Source organism: Dermacentor silvarum, unplaced genomic scaffold (genome assembly GCF_013339745.2).
Source record: "Dermacentor silvarum isolate Dsil-2018 unplaced genomic scaffold, BIME_Dsil_1.4 Seq801, whole genome shotgun sequence".
NCBI classification, from domain to species: Eukaryota; Metazoa; Arthropoda; class Arachnida; order Ixodida; family Ixodidae; genus Dermacentor; species Dermacentor silvarum.
The window spans coordinates 13,863-37,517 of NW_023606802.1; the positions used below are offsets into that span (position 1 = coordinate 13,863).

General features: G+C 49.7%; 1 protein-coding gene across 1 annotated transcript; it reads left to right on the forward strand.

Annotated features, from left to right (window-relative positions):
- Positions 1–207: 207 nt before the first annotated feature.
- Positions 208–23,046, forward strand: LOC119435580 (uncharacterized; the record flags this gene model as incomplete). Its single annotated transcript, XM_037702381.2, has 9 exons — positions 208–443; positions 2,172–2,606; positions 7,455–8,604; positions 9,076–9,333; positions 10,053–10,346; positions 10,938–11,072; positions 17,692–17,991; positions 20,269–20,475; positions 22,879–23,046. Coding segments are annotated over exons 2-9 (2,856 nt in total), but the record flags the coding sequence as incomplete, so codon positions are not given.
- Between the last annotated feature and the right edge of the window lie 609 nt (positions 23,047–23,655).

The following is a 23,655-nucleotide window of genomic DNA, read 5'->3' on the forward strand; positions in this document are numbered from 1 at the left end:
TCTACGCTGAAATGATTAGCGGCAACGCAGCCATCTGTGGAGACGACGACAACGAACGCAGGAGCAGTAGCACAAGCGCGTGCCGAGGGGCGTCAGCGAGCCAGCTGCGGAAGAAAACGACGACGCTCGAGCCAGTGCTGATGAAGATAGTTTTTCTGCACGCGCGGGAACTATAGCCCGCGTTTGCTGCGACGACGAAGAGGACGAGGCAGCTGGCTGAATCCTCGTGGCTCGCGTTCACGCGCCCACGGGGCAGCTCGTCGAGAAAAGAACACCGAGGATGTCAGCCATTTGCTCGCTCTGCGCCTAGGAGCAGCCCGTTCGCAGTCGGTGCTGGGCCCGCTACCTCTGGTCGTTGCGGCCCTCGCCTACTGGACGCGGGTTTCTGCCTGGGGACGGAGGCGCTGTTCGATTTCTCCGGTGATCGCTAGGCTCCCAACTGGGTGAGTGTTCTTACGCCGCTACGCGCGGGCAGTTTCTGAGCGAGAATTCATCGCCCGACAGCTAAATGTCTCGCGTAACGAGATCTGCTGGCGCGCTCTCCCTCTGCGCACTTTCCCGAGACGCGTCGCCTGGCAAGCTAATCTTCGAGCCCGCGTGCGCTCAGCGGCAGCGCGCATTAGGCCTAAAGCTCGTGGCCTATATTTATGGCTAAGCAGCGGATCGAAGGTACAAAAAAACAAAGGCGTCTGACGGAGAGAGGAGCTCGCGTTCCTATACTGCGTTTCAGTGGTTCCGCGCAGTAGAGCCAAGGCTACGTGATCATCGAGCGCAGATTTCTGCGAAGCGAGATGTACTGCGTGTGTTCGGAACCCGTTGCTTGTTTTAATGGCCTTAACAAGTGGTCTCGTCAGAACATGTTTACTTGAAGACCCTCTCTGCATGTTAGAGCTGCGATTTTTTTAGGTGATTTTGCTTCGTTTTAGAGCGAAAGCTCCACTACGCCACGTCTCGCAAGGAATGACGTGGAGCCGGCGGAGCGCGAGCCGCCAAGCGCGAGCAACGAGCCGGCGAGCGCGAGCCACCGGAGCGCTAGTGTGGAAGGTATGCGCACTGCGATTCTGCACGCCCAGCGAGAACAATGCGTCCGTAACTTACAAAATAATAATAAATGCTAATAATTTCACTTGGACGCGATGGGTGGCCAAATACGACTAACCTAGCGTTGCACCACGTCGAGAGAGATTGGTAAGGGCAACAGTCTTCGGAGATGCTGCAACGTTCGCCGCTAGCAGACGACAGGGAGTGGAAGGACACATTTAAGATGTGTTCTCGCTCCTGATTGGTCGAAGAGACCTGTACATTCCACAGCGCTGCACGGAACTACTGAAACAGAGTATTATAACCTTGCTTTTCTTCCATTGTTCGCTGTTCGCAATTTTTTTTTTCTGCTGGCCTTATTTACCCCCTCTCCCCCCCTCCCCTGCGCGATATACGGCAGCGAGAAGTTGGGCAGGAAGAGCCAGAGCTAGCACACGTTGTCCTCATTCTTGCCGAGTTCTCCGTTACCTTAACGCGATTCTCGTTCAACTATAACAGTCCATTGATTTATTTATTCGCTCCACTTTTCTCACAGTGCCGCCTTTACAGAGGCAACTGAGTGCTGATGTGCGGCGAGAATACTTTCATGGCTTCTTACCGCATTTAGTCGCTTAAGCAGGTGGCTATAGAAGCGAAAAATGCGAAGAAGAAAAGTGTGGAGCCAATAATAGTAAATCCTCGAAGGGATTCGCCATGAGAAGAGACGTCTGGATTTTGTTGACAGAAAGGCATTTCCCGTCGTGCTGTTCGCCCTAAATATGAATAGCCGCGCAAGTTTAGATGTTCCAATGTTTTTTTTTTGTCAAGTCAAAAGTTGTCACCAATCGGAGCAAATTATACAGGAACGATGCTAGGTGCCTACGGCCCAATATGTCATGTTACATCTATAGGCGCCTGGCGTTCAAGCTTTCAGTATTGATCCTGTAAATTTTATTTGCACCAACGCTACCTTCAGATTTAACGACAAATAACGAAAACATCCAAACCAGCGCGACCGCTACCATTGTTTAAGGAGCGCCTTAATATGTGAAAATGTGCACCTTATTAACGCGTTACTCTCGGTGACCAGGTCGTGCGAGTCGATCACTTGATTGCCATAAATATACATATATTTCGCGTTGTCTTTCCAGTCCACCTTCAGCAGCAAGACACCCAGTGGTTTCCGACCGGCTGCCGAGTTATCGTTTCGCTTGAAAGACGCTGACATTGTGAACGAGAAGTATGCCCAGGACGTCGCTGAACGCGGGGAAATTACCGGCCGGCGCGCCGCCCCCGCGTAGGCCGCCTCTGCTGCCTACGCCTACAATACCGGCACATCCGGATCACGAGAAATTCGCGAACATCAAGGAAATGCCCTTGCGCATCCTCTGCTTAGATTCCGGCCGGGGGCCGCCGACTGCGTCCCAGCTGCGCCAGCTGCTGGGGTTTCCCGGCGTCGTGGATCGCGTGGTGCCTTGCGATCGTTGCGAGGTCGCAGTCTACGAGAACCCTGTCTCTGCGGCACACGTGACCTTACAGCTGGAGCGCCTTCCGAAGGACACTTTCATGCAGATCGTGGTGAAGTGGTGAGTGCAATCTGATTATGTCTATACGCGGGTCGTGGCATTGACGACGAGCTGGTTAAAGCGCGCGGCTCTTGTTCCAGCACGGGACCGACCGGGTAATATGTGGGCGTAAAAAGGTTCAGTGGTTAGCTTAGATTGCGCTGTTTTTATTGCCATAGCAATTATATGGACACTCCAGGCGCATTTCTGCCGTCATCGTCGCCGTCGCCGTGAGGTTCCGTATGAAGTCCAAGCTCGATAAAAATGTCGCAGTTTTGCCCGAAAGGCGAAGCATCAATTGCGATAGCACATTAGTAGAGAGCTATTCGGAATAGGAATAGCAGTTTTATCGGCTGCGTAAACTAGGACACATTCCCTTACTAACTGAATTAACGAGCGCGGTGTCAGCGCGCACAAGCAAACATGAATAGATCACACTGAATGACCGCAGACGACTGTCAAAACGCTGGCAGCAAGCCCAGCCGCCGCAGCGGGCGAAGGTTCGTGCGGTCTATCGCTTCAATGGAAACTGAGCGGCGAATGCACAGTGCATACAAAGGTCAGAGCCGTGTGGACATAAGAGACGGCGCGGGCGACCGCCACAGCCGGGGAAAATACAAAAGCAGTTGTTGGCATAGTAGAAGCTGCCCTCCCCCCTCACTTCCGCGCTGCCTTCCCGCTTTCTTGCTTTCGCGTGGGAGATGGGTGGTCAGTTCCCCTTGCGCCCGGTTGCAAGATGCGCCCATGGTGCCTTAGCAGAGCATCGCCCCGCCTCCCTCCCTCCCTTTCATACCCCCACGGCCTTTAGCGCGACGGTCGCGTTTGCTTTCCGCCGTGCGTTCGCTCTCCGTGATAGCGCGCGTCCCCCGCGCGCTTTCACTCGCGCATACGGCGCGCGGCGACGATAGCCCTTGGACTTTATACGGAACCTCACGGCGACGGCGACGGCAGAAATCCGGTTGAAGTGTCCATATAATTGCTATCGCAATAAAATCGTCGCCGCGCGCCGTATGCATATATGTGCGAGTGAAAGCGTGCGAGAGTGAGCCGCCGATCGCGCCTCAATCTCACCCGCGCGAAAGGGAGGAAAGCGGGCAGGAAGTGCGCTGTTTTCCGTCGCACGCGAGGCACCGGGGAGAGGAGGGGGGGGGCGTTTTACTCCGGCCGAACTGCGTATGTGGCGGCGGCGTGCGGTCGCGCGTTCGTATCTTGAGGGCGCTCTGCGTAGCAGGCAGTCTAGGGGCATCGGCGGCTCCTAGCTTTGTGCGTGCTGTCACTTCGCTCGCTGCTGCTGCCGCGTTTCCTCACGCCAGCGTTTTGACAGCGAGTGTACGCGGTCGAGTGTGAAGTGTTCAATGTTTGCTGTGCGCGCTCACACCATGCTTGTCAATTTAGTTAGCAAGCGAACGTTTACAACTTGATACGGCCCATAAAAGTACTATCCTTAATTCGTATGGCTCTCTGATAATTTGCTATCGCAATCGATGCTTCGCCTTTCGGGCGAAACTGCGACTTTTTTTTTTCACCTTTGAAATTCGTAACATTTGCACTTCAATTTTGTTGTTTGTTATAGTCTGGCTTTGTACTGTAAATTAGGACTCGACAAACCCGCTGCGATAACAAATTATTATATTTTTGCAACGTTTATTGTAGTTGCGCACATGCTGTCAAATGACATCAGCGCCTAGTTGTTGGGAGCAGTCAGCCAGGATATTCCTTGAAGCAGGGACCCTATAACGTAAAACTATTCCCCAATCTGTGTTTATTCCAACCTCCTGACGTCAAATTTGCGTAACTGCCGACGCAAGCATCGGGCGGTGACCCGTAGCGTTGTTTGAACCAACCAATCAAACACTCCCCTCGTTTATAGGACATAACTTTTGTTTGTTTTCAAAACGAATAACATTGCCTATCTTGACAGTTTTAAAAAAATCTAATTGGCTGACAAGAGGCGAGGAGCATGCAGCAGTGGAGAGGGTTTCGGTGGGGCCGAGCTAACGCAGTGAAAGTAGATACCCGGATGAGGAGAGTGCATGGTACTGGCGTCTGCGACTGGCCCACTTCTCCTCGCTTAGCTTGCGGTCACTGGCCGAAAATCGCGGCGGCGAGCCACGGAAGGTTAAAAATGCCGCTAAATCCGATCCTCAGCGAAGGAGTTGGCAGAGCGATGTCGTAAATGTGCCGAAAGGGCTCGACAACGTTATATACTGCCAGGCTAAAATGTTTATCATACGCAAATTCATTCTCCCCGCCAGATCCGAGTGGCCAGTGATCTAGGCAGAGATCCTCTATTCCTTTCGGAACTGGGCAGTTTCTGACTATTCCTAAAAAAGTTCACTTTTGCTCGGCATATTAATGGCATGTTTAATGCTTGCACGTCACTTTGACATGGTGAGCTTTCGCAGTTTTCTGACGTCGAGTGACAGGTAGGAATAGTAGGCGCAGGGCAAAAAATTTTGGCAAATAGCGGAGGGCTATAATGCAAGAAAGATGTAGAATCGGAAATACTCATTTTTCTTTTGTTTGGTTTAATCGTGTACACGCCATATCACATTGGGAGTTCTTGCGGTTTGTGTGACGCCGCGTGACAGACAGGCGAAGTGGGAAGGGTGGCGCAAAAAACTTTTGACCAATTATAGAGGGCTGATTCCTGAAATGGAATACAAACATTTGAAATAGATTCACGTTATAGCGCACCAGGATCAATGCTTTTACCAATTTATTTTTCGCCGACAGTGAGAAGTGGTTAGAATCCTCGTCTAACGGAATACCTGAAATTGTGATATTTATGAAAAGAACTGCAAAACAACAGGGGATAAGGAAGTTTATCGTCACGTGCTGAAACCAGCTGTCCTTTTCTATCATCCGGACACCGGGCAACATAACGGTCAACAGTGGTCAAACAAGGGTTGTCTCATGCTTCAGCTTTGGACATATCCCTTGTTTAATCACTGTGATCACTTTAGGTCCCTCTTCCTGTGAACCTCTGTCTTTGGATGCGTGCATAAGAAATTATCTGTCTTCCGGGATCCAATATAGTCATCGATGAGTCCCAATCTGTGGCCTATGGCCAAGAAACAACGCAGCCAGCAGACAGATATAAAACGGCAGACACCAATCAACAGAACCATACAATATAATAAAATTTCGGACATCGGCAACAATTTATCTTAAATATAAATAGCAAACATAAAAATACGGTGTACAAAGCACACTATATGCACAAGATATATTAGTAGTATTGGGTGGATTTTCTAACTCATCCTGAAACGAATGAAGTGTCGGAACAAGCTTTATGCCACCACTAAGGCTACCGCTAATTATCATTCTTAAATGTTCAAGAGCATGGCGGATTGTTGTTAGTAAGATTTCGGGAATGAAACGCGATGGCCTGACGTAAGATAGATGTGTGCGGTGCGAGTTAGAAATAAAAGTGAGGCTAAGTGTGGTTCGCTATTAACTTGGCACATGAAGGAAGCAGTATTGCGCACATCACTAAGCCGTAAACATTCGCAAAGGGGACCAATCAAACTCCGCATTATGGGCGAACTGTGTTTGTGCCCTGAAAAGAGCGCTATACACCTAAGTTGGGATGTGTAGCGCAAACGGCACTTGCATCTTGCCTGTCATAAAAAAATCCTGCGTGCTAAGACCAACACCACGGCCTGATAGGGGCACGTCGAGTACAGTGGAGGACCCTTGATTAATTTTGACCACCGGTTGTCTTTAACGTGCATCTGAATCTATTTATCCTGCCTTCCCTGTTGTCTTGCGTGCCCTATTTACGCTACACATCACATGATGCAATAGCAACCAGCCCACCAGTTTGTATCTTTGAACAGTTCTAAGTGTCATTGATAGCGGCGAGCGTGGTCAGTGGTGATCGAATCAAATCGCACTGCGCAAGTTTGTCAGATACTAATACATAATGCCATCGGACATTTCAGATACGTCCGTGGTGCTTGCGTGGATTCAAAAATGTGCCATACTAATTCGTTAATTCATGTAGCGCGCATACCGAAAACTTCCCGAAGTTTTCGATACAGCAAGCGAGTCTTGGGCAACACAAATAACAATAGTATTTTTTCAGAGCCTTCACCTACAGAAAAAGAACAGTACTCGCGCGACAGTATACTGTATGCCACAATAATAATCACATTGGTAATCACGACATAACACCGCATAACCTAGACCCCTTAAGATTACATTGCCACAGGGAGACTATGAATAGGTCTAGGCCCACGATAAAGATTGCTTTAGAGCGTATAGGCGGCGCCGCCTGCAACCAAAAGGCGCCATGTCGTGATCGCAAAAGTTAGTGCGAAGTGTACAGTCTTTGTTAAATGTCTCGAAGCCACTCCGCGAGCGACACCATTCTGTTGCCGTCTCCATTGCTGTGTTACTCCTGGCACACAGAAACACAGCAGTGAGGGTCCTATCTCCCTGGATCCCTGGAGCTTCGGAGTGATGAATGCTATACAGGGGGGTCTGGAAACGTCTGACAAAATATGCACGCAGTATTCTTGAGGGGGATGGTTGCACACACCTGCCTCCCAAAATTTCCAGGGAGTGCGCAGAAGCTCAAATAATTTTGTATGTATTATGTGTATGTACACGCTAGCTCGCACAGAGAGACGATTACATGTGGAAAGAAAATATCCGAAGCCTATATACATTGTAGCATTAGATCATCTGTTTTTGCTGAAACAGATATACTGAAACCTCTAAAGAAACCGTTATATTGGCCAACCTTGATGTGGATTTCAGAGGGAAACAGATCTCAAATTATCTGAACGCTGATCGGTTGTCTTTAACGAGAAATCCCCGAAGAAGTGAGCACGCGCACGTTGGTTCTGCTATCGTCCGCAGGTGTGACTTGGAAATAGTCCAGCACGTTCTAGGCGGTGGCGTGACTCGGAAGTGCGATCCACCCGAGTGGTGGCTCGCATCAGAGGAACTTGAAGAGCGCTGCAACCCGTATGACTCTGTGATTGCCATGGAGCACAAAGACATACCTGTGACCGGATTCGCGCTGGGATGTCTTCTGGGCTACAATACGTTTGTAGCTCACTTCGACAGCGCGCGCACTGCTCCCCCCGGTACCAAGACTTCATCCACGAAGAAGTCGTCCAACTCCTGCAAAATCGGAATGACAAAGTTTGCAAAGTGGAAGAAAGCAGAGTTGGACCCTAGAGCTGGCTTTACGTTGTCTGGCGACATCTCGCCGGCAATGGCTCCTTGTCGCAAGCAGTCCTGTGAAGCCAAGAGGTATTCCATGCGGAGAGCGGCGGCTAACTCGGAAAGAACGTCTCCGCCACAGCCTTCTACAAATGAATCATCTGCAAACTCAACTTCCAATGAGACCAGCTCATCCACACCTCCGTCGGAGCCCAGAGAGGAGGAAGCCGCCCAGGAGGAAGCCGCCCAGGAGTCGCCGAGCGCGAAGCCTGCTGAGAGCGCAACTGCCACATCTGAAAACCCACCGCCAAAGACGTCAGCTCCATGCAACCCTTCCGCAACTACGGCGGACACGACGGCGCGTTCTGAACCCGCGTGTCCGCCCCCAGCGGGTCCGCCATCGTATGCCTCCATCACGACTCATCCGAGGTCCAGCGATACAATGGAGCAGCGTGGCAGCTGGCAGGGCTGGCTGACGCCGGTGGCGCCTCCGCCACCGGTCCCGGAGCCACCGCGGGAGCCATTTCGGCCGGGCCCGCAGCCTGCTATCATACAGACCACGCCGCCACCGAAGGAAAAGGGCAAATGGGCCGCACTATTGACGCCCGAGGAGGAACCGGAGGATGGCGACGCCCAAGCCACGTCGGGCCCCCCATCGTCGTCGCCCACCCAGCCATCCAGCACGGGTCCCTCGGTGGGTGGCTCGCTTCCTACAGACGATGCCTCGAGCGCGCCCACGGCTTTGTCATGCTCGAATTCACCCTCGTTGCCTTCGTCGCCCAAAAGCACCAGATCATCCATGTCGGCATCGCAGTCTCCCCGTGCGGGCGAAGGTTTCAAGGTAAGCGGGACTCTTCATAAAACAAACTTGACGTGAACGCCTGGAACAGGTTAGGAATGTAGAGTAATAACCACTGCTGTCCAGCTCTCGGCGCCTATTCCGAGGCCGACCGAGAAGCTTTAGGAACTGATCCCTTGTAGACTGAGTTCAAATTGCGCTAAATATCGCTGCCACGCAGAGTGCTCCGGCGTTATTCACCGCTTTAACTGTATACACCACTTACCTTCGTGAGATGTTCCAGTGTTTATATGAGATGTTGTTTGAACAGAACATCTCATACGCGGTCAACGACGGCTGACTCTCGGTCGCTTGTTTACAGACTAATGTAATACACCGGAATGCTCGGATGAAGCCGCTGTGTATCAATTATAGTTGCGCCTTTATAGCAGTCATTCGCGGTGCATTGCCAGCGTGTACCATATACGAGCGATTTCTGTGCCAATAATTATTCTTCGTGCGCTGCAAATGCAGGTCACGCAGAGCAGCGCTCATTTCGAGCACTGTACCAGTGCACTGCACATCTACTTTGTGGACAAGCAAAACTCCAGTCACACCCTCTACCGGCTGTTGGTGCGGTATTGCACTATATCCCGCATCGTGCTCTGCAAAACGTCACCCACTTCTACAACCGCGTACTTGCACCTCCTGCACACGCCGCTGCTCTACAAGCTATGCGCCGGCAACAATGCCATGAGCCATTGTCACCGCGAGGGCGACTACCTACCCAAGGTGAGAGGGATTTCAGGGCGAAAAGTAAGAGAGTTGTGCACATTTGAGCAGCATATATAGGCATAAAGCGGACGGATAGCATCGGATTGTGCAAGTTTTCAAACCGTATTTGCCAGAACGTTGCGCAAAAGTAGGAAGTACGGCTGATAGAACATTGAGGCAAGATTCTGCAATGCATGCAAAGTAGTTCCGACGTTTGCACACAGTTAGTTGTTCGCGTAATTTCTAGTCCTGCATCGTGACCCTGGTCGTGCGCGTACGAAGAGCAATGACTGTATATTGATACATATCCGCGACGCACGCGCGTGAGCAGCGTGAACGAACGCGGCGTGCTCGCTCCTGTGGCCGTAATTTGCAATCTGACGGGGAGTATTCGACGCCGTCAGTTTTGCTTCCCAACGTGAGCAGTTATTGACTGTTAATGAGCGCTAATTATAAACGCCTTCTTCGCCCGTATGATATGATATGCAGTGGCGCGAGAACACGAGGAGTAAGAAGTCGAGGCTTCTGTCGGTAGAGCGTACTTAAAACTATGATAAGAGCGAGCTCGTTCTCGAACTTGTTCGGATTAAAAATAATTTCTAGCGCTGCACCATGGCGCCTGTTTCGTGAATCTCGTCTTACGCGCGCCTTCATATATGTCCAGTACAATGACTAGCCCGATTCTGTCATTGCCGAGCAACAAGGTAGCCGCCGACAAACGCGTTGTGCCTCCGCAGTTCAACCTGTCCGACACCACGCCGTGGGACCGGGCCGTCGAGTTCGGCGAAGGGCCCTTCAAGTGCGGCGCCGATGTGCTGGGCAAGAGCCGCGTCCTGCGACTGGCGTTAAGCGGGCCCCGCCACTGGGAGCCCCTGTGCAACCTGATCCTTCGCACGCGCAGCGGCGCGCAGGTCTACTACGCTGCGGTCCGCGAGCTGCACGTGCGCGATCTGAAGCCGGTGCCCAGGCCCAGCGTCCCGGACTACGGGATCACCTACGCTCTGCTCAGCGTCTGGTCCGAGAGCTTCCAGGTGCGTATAACAGTACGCGAGACATATATGAAAGGGATCACATGCACCCTTGCAAGGGCGCAGTGCTGGGCTCCTCGGATTGTACTCTTAAAAACATGAGCGGCGCCGTGATGCGATTGAAGACATTATGTAGTGCGCTCTGTGAGGTACACCATGCATGAGGCTGGGCGCACCTTGGCAAAGAAGCTGACTACATGCAGTATAATTCTTTTTTGTCGTCATTAAAGAAATTCCCCACTCTGAGGGTTTCTGCGGCATTTTTTTCCCGCGTGGATGGCATTCGCGGTTGTACATTTTATTTATAGAAGGCGAAATTGCATATGTGGCAATTGCAGTTACACAGCTGTTCAGCTATCAGTAGCTACAATTCTGTTGATTGTCACACTCCGGCGGAATGTTTTTTTTTCTTTTTTTGCTTTGCTCCACTCTGTTGTTCTTTACTTTATTCCTTCTTGCTATATACACACATATAAATACTGGCGAATACTGGTTTTCAAATACGTTAGTACAGTGTTGCATATGCTATCCCCCATCCCCTCGTACAAAATGTCGTGTAAATAAATTTCCTTCCCACGTTCTTCTTCCTGACAGGTCGCAGACGAGCTTGCGATGAACCCCGACACTTTCAAAGAAGTACAGAGCAAACTGACAACGCGCTCGAAGGATTGTCCCCGTGCACTGGAGGAAGCGCTCTTCGAGCTCTACTTCTCCATCAGCCAGGGAAAGGTGAGAGGCACGCTGTCGGCCTGATCTGGCACACGTTGCGAATACGGATATACCCAGTGGGCGCGGCTGAAGCTTGCGCGAAGTAGAATAGCCCGATTGTTAACGTGTGATTCTTGAACAATTATTTGTCGTCAGTCTTTCTGCCTTGGTACATTGCGTGAACAAACCAGTTCATACATTCGAAGTTCTAATATAAAGGTGCCCCAACTAACTTTAGCTGAGGTTAAAAAAATATAAAAGGAATTCAGGTTCTTATATCGAAGGAAGTGACTAAACACATTTTGCCGGTCAGTCCATAGATAAATAAGGCTTTTGTTTTGCGTGCTTCTTAGATGCATACTTATTTAGGAATAGCTAATCGAACTCTCAAAGTCTCAGGTTTAGAGATTAGAAAGTTTACAAATATAGAAGTTTAAAAATTATATAGCGTTTCAAGTAACGCCTGATTAAGCAGTATTTAAATTCCTACCTCCAATTATGCAATTGTTATTTTCACGTCTTCGCTTACGCGTGTGCGTCAGGCGATCGCAGTGCCCTCAAACGTGCCCTGTATGCATGGACGAACCGCGAACAGCTAGCGCGTTGCCGCTCAGTGTGACTAGGGCAGTGACGCAGGCGGTGACTTCAAAATTCACGCCACCGATTGGACTCGGTTGCACTGCCGAAAACAACAGGCGTTGGTCGTGATTGCACTAAGCATGATGATGAACCCGGAATCATCGGCACCCTGTCAATTTGTCGGCGGCAGCGCACCATCTTAATAAAAGCGCTGTTAATTCAAACGCGGCACGACTGAGGGCACTGCGATCGCGGCGTGCAAACGTGTAGTCACGTGGGTGGTTTGATACTTAACGGGCTAACGTTTCCAATAATTTCCCCTATATAAATTTGTCTCTAAACTGAAGACTTGCGGAGTTTTAAATATTACTACTTATGCAACTAAAACAGAATTCAGAAAAATTCTGTGACTTGCTCCATAGCGTGGCTGACAACACGTTTCGTGCACCCGAATACTCTTAAATGTTAGCTGGCGCATCAAGTACCTGTATATATACAGGTACTTCTAGCCAATCGCTTTCATTCGTCGTCTACTTTCCTCTTGCCTCGCGACGTTCACATTTTTTGTAGCGTGAGCTACACTGGCCGATGTTGAGCAGTTTCACGTGGCTCCTGGAGAGCCGTGCTGTGCATGCGCGAGGAGCAGTGACGTCACATGGCGCACAGCTGGCGCGCCGGAGCCACCGCCGCCGCGCGCCTCGCCGGTCTGCGCATTCCAGAGGAGTGACGTCATAGCCGCGGCAGACGCAGTGGCGCCGGCGCGTGCCCAGCTGTGCACCTCCGTTGCGCAGTAGCCAAGTCAGACGCTGCGCCGGAGCCGCTTGATAGCGCCTCTCATTTTGTGCGCATGCGCAGAGGTATCAGAGGGGGTATACATATAGCAGGGCGTTTGCCAGTGTGGTATAGCCATGGAGAAGGAGAGCGAAATTGCTGCTCAGCGGCGCAGAATAGCGGAGAAGCTTAACTCATCGGATCCCGAAGTAGTTGCCAGGCAATTAGCGGTTGCGCGTAGGAAGAACGAACAGAAGGCTAAAGGTGCTGCGGAGACACCGGAGCAAAGGGAGGAACGTCTAGCAAAGCGGCGTCGCCAGGAGGCCCGACCATCTCAGTAGCAGCAACAAGACGCCGTCGATGACGTCAAGGCTCGCCGATTGACTGACTATACGGTGAAACTTAGCGAAAGCGCCAGTGCGACTCGGACCTTCGAGACGGACTTCGTAAACAATCCGTTAGGATGTGTATGCGACGTGTGTGAAAGACTGTGGCGCATTAAAGGCTTGACGCCGGTAAGTAGTGCCATGCGTGAAACGTTGAGTTTAGCGGCGCCGTCGGAGTGGGGTCAAACCGTGGCGCGGGTTTGTACAACGTGCAAGAACTTTTTCGTTAAGCAGAAGATTCCACTTTTTAGCGTTACCAATGGGTATCGTTACCCGCCCATGCCACCAGGTCTACCGGTTCTGAATGATGTGACCGAACGCTACGTATATCTTGGCAGAGCCGAGCTAAGCCACTGCTAATTTTTTTTTTTTTTTTTGCTTCTGTGGCGTATTCACCGTATGCTGACATACAGGCAACCGGCTTCTGATGGCCCTGCGACGCTTTCATTCAACCCAGCCATAACCGTGGAACGTACACCTTCCAAAAGCGCTGGGGATCAAGCCGATGAGAGCGTTAAGTGGTCAGTGGTCGAGATAAGCAAGGAGACATTTAGAGTATTAGTGGGGGAAAAGCGGGCAAAAGATTGGTCCAGGGTCGTTAGAGGCATGGGTTCCTTTACAAACTATAATAGAGATAGGCAAAGATTTTCCGGCCGCGGCGGCCGCATTTTGATGGAGGCGAAATGCAAAAACGCCCGTGTACTCAAATTCAGCCGCACGTTAAGCAACCTCAGCTGGCAAAAATTGATCTGGACGCGCCCACTACGACGCACCTCATAATCAAGATTGTGGTCTTGGAACGTAAAACCTCATATTTTAATTTAATTTTAGAAATGGGGAAAACTGCTAGACTGCAATTGGTGTCTATACGTGATAGTATTTCGCATCCTTTCGCCCGCATCTTTTGTCACACAAACGGTCATTGTACACGTGTGTTATGGTCTGAATCATAGCATGTTGCAGCTGTAGGGCACGAGCTCTACAGCACCTACATCACTATACTTACCTCATACAGCCCTACCTACAGCCTTACGTGCCCTATATACGGCCCGTCGGCGCGTACCCTTTGTCGTACCAATGTCATTATTGGGGTTGCTCGCCTCTCCGTGACTTGTTAGTGCTGGTTGCACGAATCCAACGCGAAATGATTGATCCCGAATTTGACCCGATATAGTCCAGGTAATCCGGCTGTAATGCATCCTTCCGAGCGGGCTGACCATTCGCGCTACCTTGAATGCAATCGATTCGCCAGTGTTTACACGACACCGACAGGAACACTTGGGCCGAAACTCTCATCACAAGCCGACGAGCGAACTCAGCAAGCTGTTTAGCAGTCGAAGTATAAGCTCCTTCAGGCGCCAATTATTTCCATTTATACACTGATTTATTGCGTTTTCAGAATCATAAAAAAATGGTACAGCTGGCTGCAGAATATATTAAGAATCTGCCAATTCTCCAACGAGTTTTGTCAAGTTTACGGAATGTGTACTGCATGCAAGAACTCTCGACAGGAAAGTCAGATACGAGAGCATCGCCAATTTAATGTGCGAGCATACTCGCAAAGCACCTTGCCAGACACATGTCTGATGCCTGGTGTAAAACACTGTGAAAAACAACGAAAGAACAAACCCGCCGCGTGACGACATATTTACACTGACAATAAACTCAGTCGTGTACCCTCCAACTCGTTTTCCTAAAACACCTTATATGCATACGATGCGCGAACTTAACCCTTTGTCAGGCGCAAGAAATCTACTCATAGTTTCAGCTATACCTTTCCCCAAATGAACTGTACCACATGGAAGAAGAGCAAAAAAAAATATATTTCCTGTACAAGAATTTTATCACAAAAATCTGCGGGACAACACCTGTCCCGCAGATAACTTGAGGCCATGAGCGAAAGTGGGACACACGTTGTCCCTCTGTACACTTTGGGCTTCATCCTTTCAGGCTCTGAGGTGATTACGGCTTTTTATGGAAGGGTTGAAAGCAAGTAATGCAAAGAGGCACTTGGCAGGCCTTACACACAAGCATTGTGCGTGTTTCCTGCGAAGTAGTTTAGCATCATTGGCACCTTTTGCGCGTAGTGGTGGCGCACGGGTAGTGCCCCTGCCCATTGAACCAAACGTCTGTTAGCACCCGCTGTCATAATTCAGCAGTTCTTGCTTCCTCTCTTGTGATATACTAGACTGCGCCGACCCTTGCACCATGCTTGTCAATTTAGTTAGCAAGCGAACGTTTACAACTTGATACGGCCGATAAAAGTACTATCCTTAATTCGTATGGCTCTCTGATAATTTGCTATCGCAATCGATGCTTCGCCTTTCGGGCGAAACTGCGACTTTTTTTTCACCTTTGAAATTCGTAACATTTGCACTTCAATTTTGTTGTTTGTTATAGTCTGGCTTTGTACTGTAAATTAGGACTCGACAAACCCGCTGCGATAACAAATTATTATATTTTTGCAACGTTTATTGTAGTTGCGCACATGCTGTCAAATGATATCAGCGCCTAGTTGTTGGGTGCAGTCAGCCAGGATATTCCTTGAAGCAGGGACCCTATAACGTAAAACTATTCCCCCAATCTGTGTTTATTCCAACCTCCTGACGTCAAATTTGCGTAACTGCCGACGCAAGCATCGGGCGGTGACCCGTAGCGTTGTTTGAACCAACCAATCAAACAGTCCCCTCGTTTATAGGACATAACTTTTGTTTGTTTTCAAAACGAATAGCATTGCCTATCTTGACAGTTTAAAAAAATCTAATTGGCTGACAAGAGGCGAGGAGCATGCAGCAGTGGAGAGGGTTTCGGTGGGGCCGAGCTAACGCAGTGAAAGTAGATACCCGGATGAGGAGAGTGCATGGTACTGGCGTCTGCGACTGGCCCACTTCTCCTCGCTTAGCTTGCGGTCACTGGTCGAAAATCGCGGCGGCGAGCCACGGAAGGTTAAAAATGCCGCTAAATCCGATCCTCAGCGAAGGAGTTGGCAGAGCGATGTCGTAAATGTGCCGAAAGGGCTCGACAACGTTATATACTGCCAGTCTAAAATGTTTATCATACGCAAATTTATTCTCCCCGGCAGATCCGAGTGGCCAGTGATCTAGGCAGAGATCCTCTATTCCTTTCGGAACTGGGCAGTCTCTGACTATTCCTAAAAAAGTTCACTTTTGCTCGGCATATTAATGGTATGTTTAATGCTTGCACGTCACTTTGACATGGTAAGCTTTCGCAGTTTTCTGACGTCGAGTGACAGGCAGGAATAGTAAGCGCAGGGCAAAAAATTTTGGCCAATAGCGGAGGGCTATAATGCAAGAAAGATGTAGAATCGGAAATAATCATTTACTCACAAAAATCTGCGGGACAACACCTGTCCCGCAGATAACTTGAGGCCATGAGCGAAAGTGGGACACACGTTGTCCCTCTGTACACTTTGGGCTTCATCCTTTCAGGCTCTGAGGTGATTACGGCTTTTTATGGAAGGGTTGAAAGCAAGCAGTGCAAAGAGGCACTTGGCAGGCCTTACACACAAGCATTGTGCGTGTTTCCTGCGAAGTAGTTTAGCACCATTGGCACCTTTTCGCGTAGTGGCGGCGCACGGGTAGTGCCCCTGCACATTGAACCAAACGTCTGTTAGCACCGCGCTGTCATAATTCAGCAGTTCTTGCTTCCTCTCTTGTGATATACTAGACTGCGCCGACCCTTGCGAAAGTTCCTCTCATTGATGAGCTGCCTGCACAGTATTACCCGAAAGAACAGGTATGTCATGGCGTTTCTGTAGTAGTGCTAGACGTCTTCAACCACTACGTTCCGCATATTTGCAGGTAGCTGAAAACAATGGCTCACTCTCATACCAAACCTGTCTACAATTGATCTAACTGCATTACTGGAGTGCAAGAAATAATTTTTGCACTTACCGGTCAACTTATTCGTGGCGCAAGAGCAACTAAATTCACGCGCTTGAAGAGTGACGACTGCCAAAATACATAAAAAAAGCAAAACAACACGAACTGTTACTTGCCACCTACCAACAAAACTTTGAATTATAGTTGCTTTATCTTCTAAGAGATGGCGCTACCTGTTTCTATGGGGCTACATACGTCTCTCTGCGCAATTGAGGCAGCTTTCGCTTGTGGCTGCAGGTGGGACATTTATGTCCCATTGACCAACAAAGCGTTTAATGCACAGGTCCAATCGGAAGTACTTCAAGACTGTGGGGTCTCACATGTGCTCTTGGGACAAAGGAACGACAAAACAGTAGTGCAAACAATCAAAAGGGCATTTATTGCACCTTTCATACACTAATGCACACTAGCCGAATTACAACCAATTGAACATTCACACGGGCGCGCGACAAATCAAGGAAGTCCGACTCACCGCGACCCGATAGCGAGCGAATACGTTCGCCCCATGCTATGACACCATCGCCTAGTCGTTCACGTGTACAGTCACGTGAACGGTGGCGCGCTCGAACGATCCGTGTTCGTCCATACCGGTGTCCTGCTCTTAGCCTCGCGCGACGGTCGCGCGAAGCGGGCCGGCGCACGCGCGAAGCGTTCGTGCGTGTTGGTCGCCGATCCCAAGCCAAAAAGCTTTCGACCTTTTTCTCCCAAATCACCCCGCCGCTCGCTGGCGTTAGCATCGCGACACTCGCGCAATCTCTCGCAATGCGCCGCAACTCCGCCGCCGTAAAGCTACGCGGCGAAGCCGGATTACGGGAGCCATGCGGGGAAAACAACATCAGGGGACGCGTGAGAGTCGCGCATCCCCACAAGACGTGCCGCGTACTTTTGAATTTCGTCATTTTCGTCCGTGGTTCTGCATTTGATGCGCTGTAATACTGGCGTGCGCAATTGTATACGCACAGTGCCTGAAGGTGATAGAAGCCGTGAATGCTGCCTGCGCAGGTGTTCCGGTTCATCACAGCACTGGACCGCCTCTACACGCGCTACCGGGGCCACCGGCTGCGCAACGACGCCTACACCGGCTCGGTGATCGCCCAGGAGCTGCCGGCGCACATGGTCAAAGTGCGCAAGGTGATCCTGACGCCCACCCGACGCGTCTACTTGCCCCCGCAGCTGGTGTGCAAGAGCCGTCTGCTGCAGCACTTCGACACCGAGTACGCGATACGCATCGTGGTGCGCGACGACGACTGCAAGCTCGTGTCTTTCTCGCTCGGAGCGTGCAAGGACGACTTCCTGGGCGCGGTAAGTGCGCGGCTGTGCTGCCTCGTCTTGGTAACTCCTTCCTCGCCGCGGGCAACCCACTTGTGCCGTGCAAAAGCTTCCAGCAGACTACGTTGCCTTCCGCAAAGTGTGTAGCGTCGCTTTATACTTTTCGTTCAAAATGAACCCGTCGCATAGAGCGCCCTGCGGGAGCTTTATATCACCTAGGTGGAACCGATGCGACTATGTGAATCCTTGTACTACTATAGTGCCAGAATCGTTGCCATGCGATCGGTTTTTATTACTGGGGCATAACATTGCCGTTTATTGTCATTACAGAAGGCAAATATGGCCGTAACTTAGTGATCATTATATTGAGAAGCGCTAGCTGTCCGAGGACCTGGATTACGAGCTTTGGGCGATGCAATATTTGAAAATAAGCACCTAATATGGCTGGCCATGTGTTGTTGCTGGGATATATAGAAAACTTCGAGTAAGCAGGTATCGAGCGATGCATGTGTCCGGAAAAGCGCATCGAAGTCTCCTTGTTTTCGCATCTATTTTGGTGGCGCTAATCTGCGTTACACCATGCCGACGCAGTATTTGCACCGTTCATGAGTATATGAATTTATTATGGATTGGTGTCAAAGAAATTCCGATGAGCGCAGCCTATCGCCTAGCTTCGTCTGGTATAATTGCTCCTTAGCGCTGCGTTTGCCACAGGCTGCTCAACTTGCACGAAACCAACGCGCGATAAGGATTTTTTAAGCTTCTGTAGGCGGATCAGTTCGCATTCCGGAATCCAAATTACGCTAAACAATTTACCACCCTTTTGTTTTCGTCCCATGACTACCACCCTCACCCACCCAAAAGGGCCAAGATTGAATCGTTTATGGGGACAGATGAAGTCTTTTTTAATCACTTCTTGTGGCACGTAAACCTGAGGATAGCTGCTACAGATGCCAGAAAATTGCATTAATAAATTTTTATAGCTATGGCTTGTTAGACTGTTGAGTCAGGTATTTCAGTGCTCTTCAAGTCGTCAAAATTATTGCGCAGGTTTCAACTACGGCTTCTCTAATCACAGCTCACGGTCGTGCCAGTAAAATTTTTATAGCCTTAAGAGTAAGTGCGTTAGCCATGGCACAAACAAGCACCCTTAAAGGTGCAATAACTTTGAGTGCGGGCTGCAACACGACCGCGTCATCATTTATTTGTGAAACGACGTAAAAGTTAGCGCGCTCGTGAAGAGATCAACGCGTTTGTACAACAATTTCCGGGCACACGAATCAACTGCAATGCCACGTGCTGTGGTGTTAGTGTTTATACATGAGCATTAACCGCCCATGATCGCTGCACTCCAACGTCCTCCGTGCGTATACACCTTCACATAATCTCGCTGCTCATAATCTCGCCTTGGCTGATGAATGGTACCTGAAAGAAAAAATGTCACAGTTTCGCCCTAAGGGCGAAGCAATGAATGCGATAGCAACACAGCAATGCCATACGAAGTAAGGTGAGCGGCTTTGGTAGCAATATGAATTGTAGTAAACATGAGCTGATTAAGTAAGCAGGTGTGCTGCGGCGTAAGTAGACCGACATGAAGAGAGACTCGATGACCACGAGAAGGCGCGTGTGAAACGGTGGTGTTGATGAGAAGCGCTTCCCGTGGGCAGCGCGTGCGAAGGGACACACCTATAGCGCTGCACTGCCGATCCGGGCAGCATTGCATGTGTAGCGTGCGTTGGAAAATGTGGCCCGACTATTACCAACTGATTGAACAAGCGTGGTGTGAGCGCGCATAAACAAACATGAATAGATCACACTGAATGACTGCAGACAACGACTGTCAAAACACTGGCAGCAAGCGCATATATACGCCGCAGCAGCGGCCGAAGGTACGTGCGGTCTATCGCTTCAACGGAAACTGAGCGGCGAATGCACGGCGCATAAAGGTCAGAGCCGTGTGGAGATAAGAGACGGTGCGAGCGAGCGACGAGCGCGGTTGTTGGCAGAGTGGAAGTGCGCCCCCCCCCCTCCCCCCACTCCCTCCGGCGCTGGCTTCCCGCTTCCTTGCTTGCGCGTGGGAGATTGAGTGCGTTCGCTCTCCGTGATAGCGCGCGTCCCCGCACGCTTCCGCTCGGGCATACGGCACGCGGCGAAGATTTTATCTATAGGGAACCTCACGGCGACGGCGACGGCGACGGCGACGGCGACGGCAGAAATCCGGTTGAAGTGTCCATATAATTGCTATCGCAATAAAAAGGCAGCGCCAGAGAAGAGATGTCTTCATGCACTGTTTCCTTCTCGCTCCGCCAGGTCATCAAGCCGCCGCTGACGCACGGCCTGAAGATCGGCGGCAGGCATTTCGTGTTCCTAGGATGCTCGACCAGCCAGCTGCGCAGCCATGGTGTCTGGTTCTACGCTTGCGACACCGAGGGTCGCACTGCCGATAAGATACGTGCGGGCATCGGCGACCTGTCAGCCATCCACAGCGTGCCCAAGTTCATGGCACGGCTTGGACAGGTTTGGAGCACCGTGCAATTTATGAACGCGAAATGTGCCGTGTTTAGTACAGCGATATCTTATACCCGTCGCGCGCTTGAGTCCTATTTTGCAAGCTGCTGTCAGTAGCTGTCAGTAGCGCTGCGCAGCCCTCACGTATATGAAGTGCGTAGGTCGTGGGCGCGTGAGGCGCCGTCCAGAGGGTACTCTCCCCCACGACCGTAAAGCAGGCGCGAGCGCTATCCGACGGGGGAGAGTATAGGAAGGGGCGATCGAAGCGGGTGGTGAACCGTTGGATCGGTCGCATCTGGCTGGCATTGAAAAAAATAGAGGAGGCGCTGGGCATAGCACAACACAGCCCTTCTGTCCAGCGCGCACATCAAGCAAGGTTTTAATGTCGCTGCAGATATCTTCATTGAATTCGAGGCAAGATTACCAATTAAAATGTTAAAAAGCAATTCCTAATCAAGATAAACAACGTGGGAAGGGCTGCAGAGGACGCACTGTCGGGCAAGCTCGTCCTATTTGTTGTATGGTAATGGCAATGGTTTAAAAGTCGGGAGAAAAGTCATGTTAACGTAATCGATTACTTTTTAAATAATTCAATTAGTTTTGTTGGGCAGTAAATTCTGTTAATCAATGAAATTTTTAAAATAAGTAATTATTGTTGTAATCGGTTACTTTTTTTTCTGTAACGTGTACAAGTCTGCCCAAATCTTGAAATTGTAGCTGGGACTGGCTCCTTATGCTTGAACCAGCATGAACAATGTTGCTGAAATAAAGGCTGGCATCCGCCCCAGCATTTGTGCGCTCACGCCAACTAAAATAGCAGGTTCAATGTATAAGCTTGTGACGAGGACTCTAAATAGCGCTGATACGTACGGTTAGATGAACTTGAGACGGTAGAAGAGTTGAATTTTGGGCCAGTTGGTGATACATGTTTGAGTACGGTGAAGCGCGAAAGACGAGACAGAGTTAGGCGAGACAGACGGCCGGGACAAACGCTACTGACAACTGTGAACGTTTATTGTAAAAATTCAGTTGTCGGTAGCGCTTGTCCCGAATGTCTCCCCTCACTTTGTCCGTTCTTTCGCGCTTCACCGTACTAAAAAATTAGGACGGTAGCGGCACGACCGATGTATCGCGGGGTTTTCTATTATATTTACCGCTAGTGTTACTAGAAAAAACGAATCGATAAATACATTGGCCTACAATACTAGCGAAATAATGGCTAAGCGATTGTGCCCGGCTTTTGTGATTTGTGCATAGCCCTAAGTTATGCTCTTCCGGAAATATTGTTCCTGACGTGACCAGATTGCTCTTCTACAGACGTCTTCATTCTCCTCTAGCGAGTGCTTCTCCCTGAACATTTTTGCATGTCTTCATCTTGACGTACTCGTCGTTTACGAGGAAGCTGTTTTTTGTTTTTTTTAATGGAGCTCCTATATAAATCGGCACAGTAAAATTGTTTTCATTCGCATCGACTGAAACGATTCGAATCGTGCTTGATTCATGAAAAGAGAAGGTTCAAAATTTCATTGCATATACATAAATGGCCAAAAAACGGAAAACTAAAAGAAAGATTCAGACATATGAATTCATTAATTCAACAATAAATCAACAAGCATAAGTGACTTATCAGAATTTTATTAATCGACTATTTGAATAGGTATGTACTTAAAGCGCGTATATCGAAATTCTCGAATGGAAGCCAGCGAGTTCACAATTTAATAGAACTTTGAAACTATATATATATATATATATATATATATATATATATATATATAAGCCGCGTCAAACTTGCGGTAAAAGCGCGCTGAACAAAACTCCTTTTTGTGCATTGAAGCTGAGAAATTACTGGAGCACCAATGCGTTTTACTTGCCCACCTTGGGAACGCACACCACGCAACTGGTGTCGTCCTTAGAATTCGTTCCAAGTGCGAACTTAATCCTTGCGAACTTAATCCTTAATTCATTCCTTGCGAACTTAATCGGCTACATTTGGCAAGCTGCAATATGTGCCGTGAAGTTCATTAGCGACATTTTTGATAATTTGTCAATTATGCACTTTGATTTCTCGTACAAATAATGTCCGCCTCTTGGTCCAGCTGAAGGAATAGAAAAGTCTACGTGCCGCAGGCGCTCTTGAAAAATTATGTGAATAAAGAAAAAAGACCTATATAGTACACCCTTCCCAACTTCACTGATAGCCGATCAATCAAATATGGACGTGAGGTTCAAACTAATGCGTGTTTCTCCAATGTAGACCCTAACTAAAGTTTACAGACTCGTGCATGTGATATCCGTTTTGGTTGTGGATTGACGGGGTTGCGAATTTGGCGTCTGCAATGTTTTTTTTTAACGTGTACATCAACTTTCGCAAAAAAAAAAAAAAATGCCCACGCGTCCTTGCTCAATCCGCAGGCCTTCTCCCAGTCCCTGGGCTTCCTCACCGTTCAGCGCCACCACACGAGCATTGAGCCGGACATCAAGAAAACGACGACGATTCGCCGGTCCGGCGGCGATGTCTTGCACCGCGAGTACCTGTTCAGCGATGGCATCGGGCGCATCTCGCATACTCTGCTGCGCAAGGTATGCACACACGAGTCCTGTATAATGCCCGCCGCTGTGGCCAATAGCGCGGCTCTGCTGAGCCCGAGGTTGCGGGTTCGACCCCACAGCGGCGAGCGCATTCCGATGGAGGCAGAATGCAAAAAAAAAAAACGTGTCTACCATGTGTGACGTGCACGTTAAAGAACCCCCTACTACGGCGCGCCTCGTATTCAGTTCGTGGTTAGTTTTAGAACGTAAAACCCAAGGATTTTTTTGACCGAGCTTTGGCTGAAGATTAAAATGGCCCCTCGCCAGGTTTGGGCTGTGAAAACAAGCCATGCGCTTAGATAATGCGATGATAATCGTGTGTCCGAAATCTTTCTGTACTTGATCACAATGGCAGCGGCGACCGAAGAGAGCCCCTGCTGCGGGTTGAAGTACGTTACCTTCGCGCACCACCGCCGCGCCACATTTCATTTGCTTCTGTTTTTTTACTGAAACCTTCGGGAAACAAATTATGCTCAAGTAGAAAGCTACCACAACGACGCCTTTGTATAAGTTCCAATACAACAATTTTCTGCGTGGATTGGTTACGGGGCCTTTAAGGACACGCATGTTGTGAAAACTGTGCAGTTTCGTATTAAGCGT